This window comes from Vombatus ursinus, unplaced genomic scaffold, assembly GCF_900497805.2.
Source record: "Vombatus ursinus unplaced genomic scaffold, bare-nosed wombat genome assembly UNPS02008996.1, whole genome shotgun sequence".
Classification (NCBI taxonomy): domain Eukaryota; kingdom Metazoa; phylum Chordata; class Mammalia; order Diprotodontia; family Vombatidae; genus Vombatus; species Vombatus ursinus.
Window position 1 is genome coordinate 10,388,963 of NW_020948774.1, and position 14,134 is coordinate 10,403,096.

Here is a 14,134-nt window from a genome sequence, read left to right on the forward strand (position 1 = left end):
GGGCCGCCCTTGGCCTTAGCTGGTTGCGCGCCCCCTCCCCGAAAGGACAGGGACCTCTCCCTAGACAGTTCCCCGATGGTTACTCCCTCTTGCCTTCTCCCCAAGCTAGTGTGCCTTCATTTCCCTGCCCCCCTAATTCCTCCCTCCCCCAATTCCCTCTTCTTTTCTCCCCTCCTCCCCCCTCCCCCCAGTGACTAGTTCCCCCGTCTTGTCCCGCAGGACCCGCCCGGACGGGACGCCGCCGCTGTAGCTTCCTGGATCAGCTCTCCTCGTCCCGCTTGAAATAGGGAGCCACTCTGTCGTCTTCACCAAGGAATGGGGTTGTCCAGGAGCCAAACCAAGCCTAGCTGGGAGGCGTAGAAACGGGACCGCCGTCTGAGCCCCGCGCCGGTCAGCTCGGACCTTTCCTTTCCAGCCTCCTTCGGAGCCTCGATGGCGCTGTAGCCCTGAGTTCCTGAGCATACTCGCCAGCCTCCGTGGGTTCTGCCATCCAAAGCCACCGGCGCAGCCCCGGCAGGGCTCCGGTTTGCCAGCCTCTGCGCCGAGCGCCCGGTCTGGTCTGCCCAGCCGCTAGCCTGCTAGTCCAGCCGCCTACCATGGCGCTGCGGCGCTTTCTGCTGCTGCTGCTGCCGCTGCTGCTCTCCCTGGAGTCCCTGCACTTGCTGGTGCCTACGGCTGAGGCTGGGCCCCGGGGCCGCGGGAACCGGAATAACAGCACTGGCCCTGGAGCCGTCGGGGGCCTGCGGGCTGGAGGGACAATGGTTAGGGGCAACCGAGAACTGAATGGGACGTCCCGCCAGCCGGCGGTCCCAGACGGGGGGCGGCGGGGCCGGCCTTCGTCCAGTGTCACGGTCACCCACGAGACGTGTTGGGGCTACTACGATGTGAGCGGCCAGTATGACAAGGAGTTTGAGTGCAATAACAGCGAGAGCGGTTTCCTGTACTGCTGTGGTACTTGCTTCTACCGCTTCTGCTGCAACAAGCGGGGAGAGAAACTGGATCAGCACCAGTGTAAGAACTATGTGAGCCCTGGGTGGATCCAGACTCCTAGCACCCAGGTGATTCCTCAGGATATCCAGAACAAGTACGACCCAGAGAAGGACAAGACCAACTTCACTGTCTACATCACCTGCGGAGTAATCGCTTTCGTCATCATCGCTGTAGTCTTTGCCAAAGTCTCCTATGACAAGGCCCACCGCCCCCCGAGGGAGATGAACATCCACAGGTGAGAGGGGAAGAGAAGGGAAGTCCCATATTTTCCATGTTTCTCCAACGGTTGCTACTATTCCTACCCTGACTCCCCAGATCTCTTTCTCTCCAGACTCTTTTAGACGCTCTTTGCTCTGCTGTCTCTCTTCTTTACAATGTCACCCAATATGATTGACTGGTGTGTGATATTTTGGTCATCACTCTTTTGGTTTAAAATAAGCCAGAGACTTAAGTGTAGATAGTAGAGGTTTCTTTTACCCACCCACCTTAGCCTTTTCTCCACTCCTTCAGCTCCTTTCCCTGACTCTGAACAATCACTGACCTAGCTTTGGACAGCCTTTCTGGTTAGGAATATAGAGTCTAGGAATTTTCCAAATAATCTGGATTGATTCTCCTGGGGTTTTCTTTTCAATGCATGTAAACGTGGTTCCTTTTAATGGCAATTTTTTTTTGGCATGGTGAATCAACATACTGTGTGTTTTGTAATGCAAACTGCCCCCAAGCTGATGACTTACTGGAAATGGTAGTTTAAGCTTGAAAGGAAGGCGGTATTGGGAAAATTGTTTATCAAATCCATTATGACAAAATTTTGATTCCTTCCTTCCCATTCCATTTTATAAGGTAGGACACATGTATTTCATTTCAAAAACCCAATATAGCACCCTACACCAACACATCCAGGTAGATTAAAAGCCCACAGGATTGAAGAAACTGCCTCCTCCTGGTGAACATCTCACATTGAAACCTAATCACTTCCAACCATCCCTTTTGAAAAGTCAAAGCAGAAGCCCCTTGGATGCAAAGTTAGGTCTTTTTCCAGTTCCCTCTCCACTAAGTAGCTGGACTCTGCTTACTTGAGTGCATTGAAGGCACAGATACAGCCCACAGGAAATTGCATGATTTCTCACACATTGTGTGAATATTGACCTAATAACCAGATCCCCCTCAGCGTGTTTCTTTGGGTCCCTTGGTCAGCCTTGTCATGGGCCATTGTCCCCTTCCTCTTATCTAATTTGGCACCAATGTGCATACACACACATACATATATGCATGCATACAAGCACACACTTACATACATATAGAGCTGTTAAGGAATCTAAAAGGTCACTTGATCCAATCCCCTCATTTTATAGGGAAGGAAATTGAGGCCCAGGGAGAAGAATAAAGTATTATATTCAAGGTTAGTAGAGAGCAGAGCCAGAATTCAAACCCATGTCTCCTGACTTCAAACCCAGTGCTCTTTCTATTACACCACCTCCACACTCTTGCGGGCTCTGTTTGCTGTTCAGTTTTTCCTGAAAGCCTGATCCCAGAATTTAAAATTTTATCACCTAAACCTTAAGGCAAGTATAACTTTCCCAATACACTGAAAAGGGATGATTGGTTTATTTCTGATTATAACGTGGAAACTGAGAAAAGATGATACTCCTCTAACATGTTTCACCTCAACTGGTTTGACAATATAGGAGCTTCAATGCTGAGAAAAGCCCCAATATTAAAAATAGGACACTCTCAGAAAAACAGCTCATTTCCTAAGAAACAGCTACTTCCCATCCCTACCTTCCTGAACATACTTTTAAACATCACCTGCAATGTGTCTAGCACTGTGCACTCTGTGAAGACTTATCAGAAATAGTAGCTACAGCTAAATGGAAGAGTGAAGTAGGGAGAGGGAGAAGTAGAGCAGGTGAAAGAGACACCTAGGCTGGAAGTACCCTTCTCAGTGTCTCTGCAAATGATATTAAATGTCCTGCTCGAAGGAAAGGGTTGTTTCTTGGATTGGCTTATTCAATTTTCCTTTCAACCATAAAACAAGCTTACTTTTGCCTTGGGGTTGAGAGAGAAGGGAAGAGCCCTTCATTTCAACTGTGTCCTCTTTTTGACTTGTGTTCCCAAGTCTGATTCCTTTCCCTGAGTAAGTTTATTGCAATTTTGGGATTATATCTCTCTTTTACTAACTCCTACCAGAAAATTGAAGTGGAAAGAACATTAGCCAAGGGGACAGAATTGCAGGGTTTTGTTCTCTGTTGTCTCAACTAACAGTGTGGCTTTGGGAAAATCATCTCCCTTTTCTTGGCGTCAATTTCCTCAGCTGTTTTTTGAGGAAATTGAACTAGATGCTTTCCGAAGTTCTTTCCTTTTCTAACGTTCTATGATGTTTTATTATTCTATAACACAATATTTGTAGTTTCAGTAGTCATTCACAAGAATGACAGCTCAATTCAACAAATATTCAAATGCTGACTATGTGTAAAGCACTTTGCTAGGTTTGGGGTATATGAAAGTAAATCTGGCACATGCCCTTATTATCAAGGAGCTTACATTCTAACAAACAAGGACACAAATAATTGATAGAAGAAATGTGATAAGTACATAAGAGAGGTCTGGGTTTTGTGAGGTGTTTAAGAAGGGAGAGGTGAGGCATCTGCGATGTAGTGAAGTTAGGAGAACTAGGACTATATTTAACACTTACTAGCTATGCGATCTCTCTGGAACTCATTGTCTTTACCTGCAAAATGGAAGTATTTGATTGCATGACCATTAAGCTTTGGCTGGTTTTGACATTAGGGTATTCGTACATCGATTTCACCAAGGGGGGGTTGGGAAGACATCAAGGAAAAATAAGTACCTGGGTTAGGCCTTGAAGGAAGGAAAGGGCATTATTATTATTAGGCAGAAATGGGATGTAGAGGGAATATGTTCCAGGTATGAGAGATGATGTGAGCAAGGATTAAAGTGGGGAGAGGAACGAAAGATAACAGGGAATGATGAGCATAGAATAGCTGGAGGGGAGCATAGGAGATAAGACTGGAAAAGCTTAGGTTGGCAATGAATTGTACCAGATATTGCAAGTGAGTCTCAAGATCTTAAACAGAGCATGCTGGCAGTGATGGGCAGTGTAGTTTCTCCAGGGAAGGGCAGACAGAAGAGTGGATTTACATCTAGTAGAGGACAAAGAAGAAAATAGGATATGTTATAATTTACATAGTACTCAAATATATCCTTTTGCAGAGGAAATCTGAGGATATCCTATCCCGCTGTGAGCATAGCCCTTTAGGCACTAGTCAGTCAAGTTATTCTGAGTTCTGGGGCAAGAGATCTGAAATATTTCAAAGGGGAATTTGGCTTTATTTTGGCAGAGGTGAGGGTAAAAAAAATGGACCCCTAGATAGGAGAGCAATTTTCATGTGAATATGGCCAGGTTAAGCAACCATCAGAATATCCCAACACAGATTCCTTTAGTATCAGGTCCTCTAACCATTCATACCTTGCAGAGAATAAACTTGTTTTTCCTAAATTGGTTAGTGTACAAACAGACCAGGTTCTGTGACTATATTTCTGAGTAGATAAGAATCTGTGCTAGAAGGAAATTGTCAGCTCTCTGGGCTCTAACCAATAAGTAGGAACTCAAGTTCAGTTATCTGACCCTGAGGGAATAAGAGAAGGAGGCAGGTCCCCTGGAAGAATAACCAGAATTCATCCACTGGCCATGAAAAAACAAAACAAAACACAATGCTCTCCACCCTTGCTGTCTGAATTTTCTAAAAGAGAAACAGTCATTTTTTGGATGCTGCTCTGTTCTCTGACACTGCTTCTATGCCTTAACATTTTTGGGGGATCTCCAATGGTTCAGGTTGACATGTCTGTTTCTTGTCCACCAATGACAATTTATTAAAATTTTCATGAGCAGTTGCTATGTCCCCTCAGAAAAGCAGCCCCAGGGACAGAAAAATGTGTCCCAGCAGTGGTTGGGGGTGGGGAGTGGGGGAGGGAATGACTGGGTCCAAGGATATTTGTAGGAAACTGCAGCAGAGACCCTGGTTTCAGCCTGATATTAAATTCTGTACTAGGTGTCTCTTTTCCAAAGCTGTTCCTTCCTTCACACCCTTAGTTGATTCATTAGTGTCTTAGAGACAAGAATCACTCAGAAGGAAGAACTGTATGGTTCTTTTTTCTTTCTTCCTTTTTTCTATGGCTAATTAACAGATGGGTCAGGGAGCTATTAAGATTCTCTAGACACAGTTGGTGAAGTCAGAGCACAGAGAGAGACTGCCCTGTGCCTTCCCACTCCCAATCACCGGGAGGGGCTGAGGGAACACAGAGCTCAGAGACTGTGGGAGGAGAAAACTGAGTGGAGCTCCCTTTCTTATTAGGGAAAAAAAGAGTAGAAGTTAAATTCCCCTTCCCCCTCTCCATGAACAAGGGCACTACGATAGGAAATCAAAGGAAAGCTTCTTTAACCATCCAGAATTTAATTGCAAGCTAGGAGATCTATGTTTTCTTTTTACAAAGCTCACAATGGCAGCAGCCTAGCAACATTAGAAGCCAATTTTGAATTCAAATCAATAAGCATTTATTGAATGCCTACTGTGTGCCTGAAACTGTGCTAAGCCCTATGGATACACAGACAAAAGTGAAAACAGTCCCTTCCCTCCAGGGGCTTATGTATTCTATTGTGGAAAAACAAGACATGTGAAGATAAATGTATATAAAATACATACAAAGAAATTTGAAGGGGGGGGGCAACTAACAGCCAGAGGGTCAGGAAAGGCCTTGTATAATAGGTGGGTTTTTTTTTAATCTGTGCTTTAAGGGAAGCTAAGAATTTCAGGAAGTGAAGGTACAAAGAAAGAACATTCAAGGCATAGGGCTCAACCTTCGCAAAGTTATAGAGGTTGTAGATGGAGTGTCTACAGGCCAATTTGGTGGAATATAGGCTATGTGAAAGAAAGAATTGTGTGATCAGTCTGAAAAAGTTGGAATTAGATTGTGAAGAATGTTAAATTTATCTTTGATCTTAGAGGAACTTGGGAACCACTGAAACTTCTCGAGCAGGAGAGTGCCATGGTTAGACATTGATATTTAGAAATATCAGTTTGACTGATGCATGGATTATGGACTGGAGAAGGAAGAGTCTGGATGCAAGAAGAGAGTTTAGGAGGCTTTTGAAATAGTCATTGCAGGTGGTGATGAAGGCCTGAATTAGTGTGGTGTCTATGTGATTGGAAAGATGTTGGGGAGGAAGAATCAACAGGACTTGGCAACCGGTAGATATAAAGAAATGAACAGAATAGAGATGAAAATAATTCGAAAGTTGTAAACCTGGTAGATTGGAAGCATGGTAGAGCTTTTGAGAGCAATAGGGAAATTTGGAGGAGACATCAGTTTGGAAGAAAACAAAATAAAGTTTTATTTTGGCCGTGTTGAATTTGAGGCATATAGTATATGTGACTCTGGGCCTGGAATCAGGAAGATCTGAGTTCAAATATAACCTCAGGCACTTACTAACTTGGTGACCCTGGGCGAGTCACTTAACCTCTGTTTGCTTCAGTTTCATCATTTGAAAAATGGGGATAATAATAGCATCTACTTTCCATGGTGGCCATGAGGATCAAATGAGATAATTGTAAAGTACTTAGCACAGTTCCTGGCACATAGTAAGTACTATATAAATATTAGCTATTATTATTATTAGATGCCCTGCAGGAATTTGGTGATACAGTATTGGAGCCCAGGAGAGGGATGAGGACTTGTTATATAGATTTAGAAATCAACTGCATGGATAATCATTGAATCCACAGGGGATGATGGGATGAGATGAGATGTGAGAGAGAGAGAGAGACAGAGACAGAGAGAGAGAGAGAGACAGAGACAGAGACAGAGACAGAGACAGAGACAGAGAGACAGAGAGAGAACAGAGAAAGAAGAGTATTATCCTGGACAGAGCTCAGAAGTATGTCCACATCTGAGGAGTAAGGTGTGGGTCATGGATGATTTTATAGACAAGGACAACTGGGGTCAAATGGTCAAACAGGTAGGAAGACACAGAGCAGAGGATAACCTCATGAATTGCTAAGGGAGCTGAAAATATTAAGAGGTCAATAGCACCAAAAGCTACAGAGAAGTATAACATGTCTGGTTTGGTCCCACACTCTGAGAACTTGGTTTCTTAAATTTTTCCCATCCTCTCAAGGTTTTCCAGTACCCTGAGGGGTTTGGGGAGTCTATCTCCTGCTATCTGCTCAAGCCCCCACCAACTCCTTCTCTCCCCCTCCCCTTTAAGGGGACAGTGATTAACACTTCAGTTCCATTTAACCACTTTTTACGTGTTTAATCTGTTTTAACAGATTAGCTTTTATCAAGGAAAATTTACTTCAAAGATGTAGCAAGAACAAACATACAAATATTTTCCCCAACACATGTGGACTTAGACACCCCCTACCCTTCAACCTGGCTTGGATTACTGGGTCTGTGACTTAAGCTTCCCAGTCAGGAACTGTACTCCATGCCCCTGGAACTAAAAATGATGGATGAAACAAGACCCAAACCCCAAACATATTTCTCAGTGCCACATAGTCTAAATGGAGGTGGGGGAGGGGAGGTGACCCTCAAGCCGCCCCCATGGTGTTAACTACCATGAATAAAAGCAGTCCTTCACCTTTAGACACAAATGAGAGAAAAATGGGTAGACTCTGGTCGTTCAGGTAAGTTTTAAAGGCACAACTATTTCTGGTCACACAGGCAATGGAAAAAGGCTGCTACCAACTACGTGACAGGCCAATAGCAAAATGTCCAAACCTCTTTTCCTTTCTCTCAGGAGCAAGTCTCCACATCTTCCATATAGGTGACTACCTCTTAGATGAGCTGAGCATGCTCCAAATCTCCATTACAAAGATCAAGAAAGATGAGGAATGAGCAAAGGACATCTGATTTAGTAGGTAGGAGGTCAGTGGTACCTATAGAGAACAGATTCATCTGAATGGTGGGAATGGGAGCTAGATTAAAGGACCTGAGAAATGAATGAGAGGTGAGCAAGTGGAAGCATTAAGTGTAGGCAGTTCTTTTCCAGGAATTTGGCTGCAAAATGGACTGTTGATATGGGAACATAGTTTGAAGGGATAGGAGGGACTAGTAAAGGATTTTTGTTTTGTTTTGTTTTGTTTTGTTTTAGGATAGGGGATATTCTGATATTTATAGGTAATGAGAAAGGATTCAATAGATAAAGAGAGAATGCAGAGTCCCTTTTTTAGCTTTTTGGGTGATGCATTTTTAAATCATCCCTGAACATTATACTTCTTCAAACATTCAAGAATGATTATAATGAATTGGTACACAGAGAGTGAATTTGCTTTTTATCTCAACTTTACTGGTAGGGGTAGAGGTGGAACATTTCACTTTTGATTAAAGATTTTGGCATTGCAGATATTCATTATTTTTCTTTGTGTGACAAATTCTTGTGGGAAATGTAGGATTTAGGGTGACTAGTTGAACCTTATAAACAGTAAAGGAGAGAGGTAGGAAGGGATTCTAGGGAAGAGGAAATAAAAAAAGATAATGGAAGGATGAAGAGAAAGACATTTAGAAAACAGAGCAAACTATTACTTCACTGAATACAGTGGCTTAGTTATATCATGTCTTCTGTGAAGACAAAGTGATGGACTGATTCAGGAAAAGTTTATCAAGAGCCTACTGTATTACTGTAATATTGTGAGCAGTATTTCTCTTATTATATATTATGAATCTATAAAATAGTTATCATTGACCATTACCCATACCAACAGCATCATTAGAACAAGATTGTACCTTGACAGAGTAGGATGATTTGCAAATACTTTAAAAAAATCACAGGACTGAAAATGTTCTCTTTGTCTTTATTCATATTTCTAACTATTCACTTGTCCCTCCTCCATGCCACCCCAGGTCTAGAGAGTAAAAACATATATCATTGGTCCTCTATACCCTTTCACTCCTCCAGGCTCAGAGAACAATACTTATTGCCTGTACTTCCGGGGAGCTTGCTGCTGAGATATCCAGAGTTCTCAAGCAGATCAAGGCAGGGAAGATATTCTTATTTTTAAAGCCAAGTTATTATTTCAACTATTTTAATAACTTTATGAAATTTCATGGGTAACACAAATCAGTTACGCAGAAATTGCTGGTTGAAACACCTGAAAAAAGGCTAACATAAAAATGTGAGCTGCTCAAAAGCAGTGCTTATAGATATGGGGTAGAATCACCTGAACATTGTCTATAGATTGAGGTGGAGTTATGGTGGTAGAAGGCATTATATTTCTTTTACCTACATAGTCTGATTTCTACTCAATATTGTCTAATTTTATACGGGCCCTGACTTTATCTCTGTATTTTTTTGTAAATGGATAATGTAGATTTCTATAATGATTCCCAAACTTTGCAGAATTGTAACAATTCATTTTTTACTTTCTGATTCCATACACTTAGACCTCCTACCCTGAATCTAAAGATTTCAAATACTACATTAATACACATTTATTTTTAATATCACAATCAATTTAAATTGATTTTATTTAAAAAATTTTATGAAATCACTTGAAAAAGTTGGAGATATCCTGAGGTTGTCACAAAACTATGGTGATAAAAAGTTTTAAAAGCTATACCTTAGTTCAACTTTTTAATCAAATTTATTTATTTATTTATTTTAAAAATAATTTATTTATTTTTAGTTTTTAATATTCACTTTTGTAAGATTTTGAGTTTTAAATTTTCTCCCCCTTTTTCTTTTCCCCCATACCCAAGATGGTATGTAATCTGATACAGGCTGTACTTATACATTCATATTAAGCATATTTTCACATTAGTCATGATGTATACAAGAATTAGAACTAATGGGAGGAACCAGGAGAAAGAAATAAAACACAAAAGAAAAGGAGAGCAAATAGTATGCTTCCATCTACATTCAGACTCCATGGCTCTTTTTCTGGATGTGGATAGCCTTAGATCCTTGCATAATTGAGGTCAGTCATCGCACAACATGGCTGTTACTATGTACAGTGTTCTCCTGGTTCTGCTCATTTCACTCATCATCAGTTCATAAAAATCTCTCCAGATTTTTCTGAAGTCCACCTGCTCATCATTTCTTATGGAACAATAGTATTCCATTACATTCATATACCACAACTTGTTCAGTCATTCCCCAATTGATGGGCATCCCCTCAATTTCCAATTCCACCACACAAAGAGCTGCTATAAATATTTTTGTACATGTGGGTCCTTTCCCCATTTTTATGATGTCTTTGAGATACAGATCTAGAAGTAGTATTGCTGAGTCAAAGTGTGTGCACAATTTTATAGCCCTTTGGGCATAGTTCCAAATTACTCTCCAGAATGGAATCAGTTTACAACTTCACCAACAATGCATTAATGTTCTAATTTTTCCACATGTTCTCCAACATTTATCGTTTTTCTATTTTGTTATGTTAGCCAATCTGATAGGTGTGATATGGTACCTCAGAGTCATTTTGATTTGCATTTCTCTCATCAATAGTGATTTAGAGCATTTTTTTCAGATGATTCTAGATAGCTTTAAATTCTTCCTCTTAAAACTGCTTATTCGTATCCTGTGACCATTTATCAATTGGGCAATGACTTGTATTCTTATAAATTCTGCTCAGTTCTTTATATATTTTAGAAATGAGGCCTTAATCAAAGACACTGGCTGTAAAAACTGTTTCTCAGCTTTCTGCTTCCCTTCTAATCTTGGTTACATTGGCTTTGTTTGTGCAAAAACTTTTCAATTCAATGTAATCAAAATTATCTATTTTGCATTTCATAATGTTGTCTATTACTTGTTTGGTCACAAATTCTTCCCTTCTCCATAGATCTGATAGGTAAACTATTCCTTGCTCTCCTAGTTTGCTTATAGTATCAGTCTTTATATCTAAATCCTGTACCCATTTTGACTTTATCTTGGTATAGGGTGTAAGATGTCGGTCTATGCCCAGTTTCCGCCATACATGTTTCTAGTTTTTTCTAGTTTTTCCAGAAGTTTTTGTTATCCCAGAAGCTGGAGTCTTTGGATTTATCAAACAGTAGATTATTATAACCATTGACTGTTGTGTCTTGCATACCTAACCTATTCCACTGATCCACCACTCTGTTTCTCAGCCAGTACCAAGTAGTTTTAATGATTGCTGCTTTATAATACAATTTAAGATCTAGTACATCTAGGCCACCTTCCCTTGCATTTCTTTTTCACTAGTTCTCTTGATATTCTGGGCCTTTTGCTCTTCCAGATGAATTTTGTTATTGTTTTTTCTAGCTCTATGAAAAAATTTTTGGTAGTTTGATTGGTATTGCACTGAATAAGTAAATTAATTTAGGTAGAATTGTCATTTTTATTATATTAGCGTGGCCTACCCATTAGCAACTGATATTTTTCCAATTATTTAAATCTGACTTTATTTGTGTGAAAAGTGTTTTGGCAGGTCGACTCCCAAATATTTTAAAATATTTACAGTAACTTTAAGTGGAATTTCTCTTTCCATCTCTTGCTGCTGAGCTTTATTAGTAATGTATAGAGAAGACGATGCTTTATGTGGGTTTATTTTATATCCTGCAACTTTGCTAAGTTTGTTTATTATTTCAAGTAATTTTTTTACTTGACTCTCTAGGATTTTTTAAGTATTCTATCATAGCATCTGCAAAGAGTGATAACTTTGTTTCTTCTTTGCCTATTCTAATTCCTTCAATGTCATTTTTTTCTCTCATTGCTAAAGCTGACATTTCTAGCACAATATTGAATAACAATGGTGATAATGGACATCCTTGTTTCATCCCTGATTTTATTGGAAACACTTCTAGCTTATCCTCGTTACGTATAATACTTGCTGATGATTTTAGATTGTTGCTACCTATTTTTTTTAGTGAGGCAATTGGGGTTAAGTGACTTGCCCAGAGTCACACAGCTAGTGAGTTTTTATGTGTCTGAGGCTGCATTTGAACTCAGGTCCTCCTGACTCCAGAGCCAGTGCTCTATCCACTGTGCCACGTAACTGCCCCACTACCTATTGTTTTAAGGAAGTTTCCATTCATTCCTTTGCTCTCTTGTGTTTTTAATAGGAATGGGTGTTGTATTTTGTCAAATGCTTTTTCTGAGTTCCTGGTATAAATGTTACCTGGTCATAGTGTAATCAAATTTATTTTAACCTTTTTCTGCCTTTTTTTTTGCTTTGAGGAAAATCTTACCTATTAGATTTCACTGGGACATGCTTTTTTTTTTTTTTAGCATACTTCCATTACGACATATACAGTCTAGATACAGAGAGGGAATAATAGAATCATAACCACAGTGCCACAGTCAGAGTTTATGACTTTTTTTGATTTTGTTGAGTCATTTCAGTTGTATCTGATTCTTCTTGACCCCATTTAGGGTTTTCCTGGCAGAGATACTGGAGTGGTTTGTCATTTCCTTCTCTGGCTCATTTTACAGATGAAGAACTAGACAAACAAAATTAAGAGACTTGTCCAGGGTCACATAGCTAGTAAATGTCTGAGGCCAAATTTGAATTCAAGAAGTCTTTGACTTTTCTAGCTTCCTATTTTCTAAGAAGTATGTTTCTAGATTTTCTTTAAATATATTTACTTATAAATTTGACCACTCTCAACATCTTCAAATGCAATGTAACCAAAAATTTATGTATAAAATCATAAACTTAAATAATTTGCTTAAAAAAAGAAAATAACTTCAAGTAATATAAAGCTTATCTTGTTAGTTTCTCTCTTTATTGGAATTCCATTGAAATTTATTAGATCAAAAATCTTTTTATTTTTGCATAATTGAAAACTTCAAAAATTTTTAGAATCCTCTCTATTCCTTATTTAATTATGAATTATCTTCTCAGCTCTAAGTATGAAAGGTAACATTTTTTCTTCTATTTTTTTCAATAATGTGAACTTTTATTTTTAGGATGCCTTTCCATTTAGATCTTATTGTGGTATGTGCTGTAAGATGTTGGTGTAAACTGATTTGCGAACAAGCTGCTTTCCAGTTTTTCTAGAGGTTTTCAAAGAGGGAGACCTTCCCTCAGTAGTTCATGTTCTTGTATTTATTCTAGTGTTAGGTTGCTATACTTACTTGCTTCTATCTCTATTAATCAAATCTGTCCCACAAATCTATTTATGTATTTTTAAACCAGCACAAAGAGTTCAAAGATTGCTACTTTATCACTTACTGTAGTTTAAGATCTTGTAAAAGCTAGCATCATTTTTTCACAACTTTTTTTTTTCATTTTTCCCTTTAAATTCTAGATTTTTTCTTACGCTAAACAACTTCTTACTTACTCAGTATATTTTGTCTAGTTCTAGAAATGAACTTACCGGTGTTTTGATTATAACAGAACTAAATCTGTAAATTAGATATGTTTAGATATGATTATTATTTTTGTTATTGGTGTGTTTCAAACATGGACAATGGATATCTCTTCAATTATTTGTTTTGGTTTATTTCTGTAATAAGTAGTTTATAGTTTTACATATATGAGTATGGATGTATGTATCTTTCTATATATGCATACACACATGTGTCTATATAATTCCTGAATATATCTTGCCATGGGAATGACAAAATATTTTATGCATTTCATATTTATTTTGAATGAAATTTCTCTATAATTTCCTCTTGGTGTTTGTTAGTACTATATAAAATACTAATGATTTTGTGGATTTTTTTTTTTATTCTGCTATTTTCCTATAGTATGGTAGTTGATAGAGAACTGGGCTCAATGCCACAAAAGTCTGGATTCAAGTCTTGCCTTTAACACACACTGACTGTGTGACCCTGGGCAAGTCCTATAACCTCTCAGTGCTAAAGGTAGCTCTTTAAGACTACTAGTTGTAGAGAAGGTGTTGACCTGCATTGGTAGAGGGGAAGTTCCCTGATCCAATTAGGTCCAGTTCCTAACTCTGTCCTCTCCTTTACTGTAGTTATTAATTTTCTTGATTAGTTTCTTTACTGATTCTTAAGAACTTACTAAGTAAATCATCATATTATCTGCAAATAGGGATAATTTTGTCTCTTCTTTGCTGATGATTATACATCTAATTACTCTCTCTCTGTCTCTGTCTGTCTGTCTCTGTCTCTTTCTCCTTATATAGCTGAAATTTCCAA

The 14,134-nt window shown here is 39.3% G+C and overlaps 1 protein-coding gene across 3 annotated transcripts in view; it reads left to right on the top strand.

The window, feature by feature from the left end:
• The first annotated feature begins 596 nt into the window (after positions 1-596).
• Positions 597-14,134, top strand: part of SHISA6 (shisa family member 6) — a 457,435-nt gene continuing 443,897 nt past the window's right edge. For all 3 annotated transcript variants that reach the window (XM_027850213.1, XM_027850214.1, XM_027850215.1), the window contains exon 1: positions 597-1,225. In XM_027850213.1, the coding sequence (XP_027706014.1) occupies positions 597-1,225 (629 nt within the window). The remainder of the gene's footprint in view (positions 1,226-14,134) is intronic.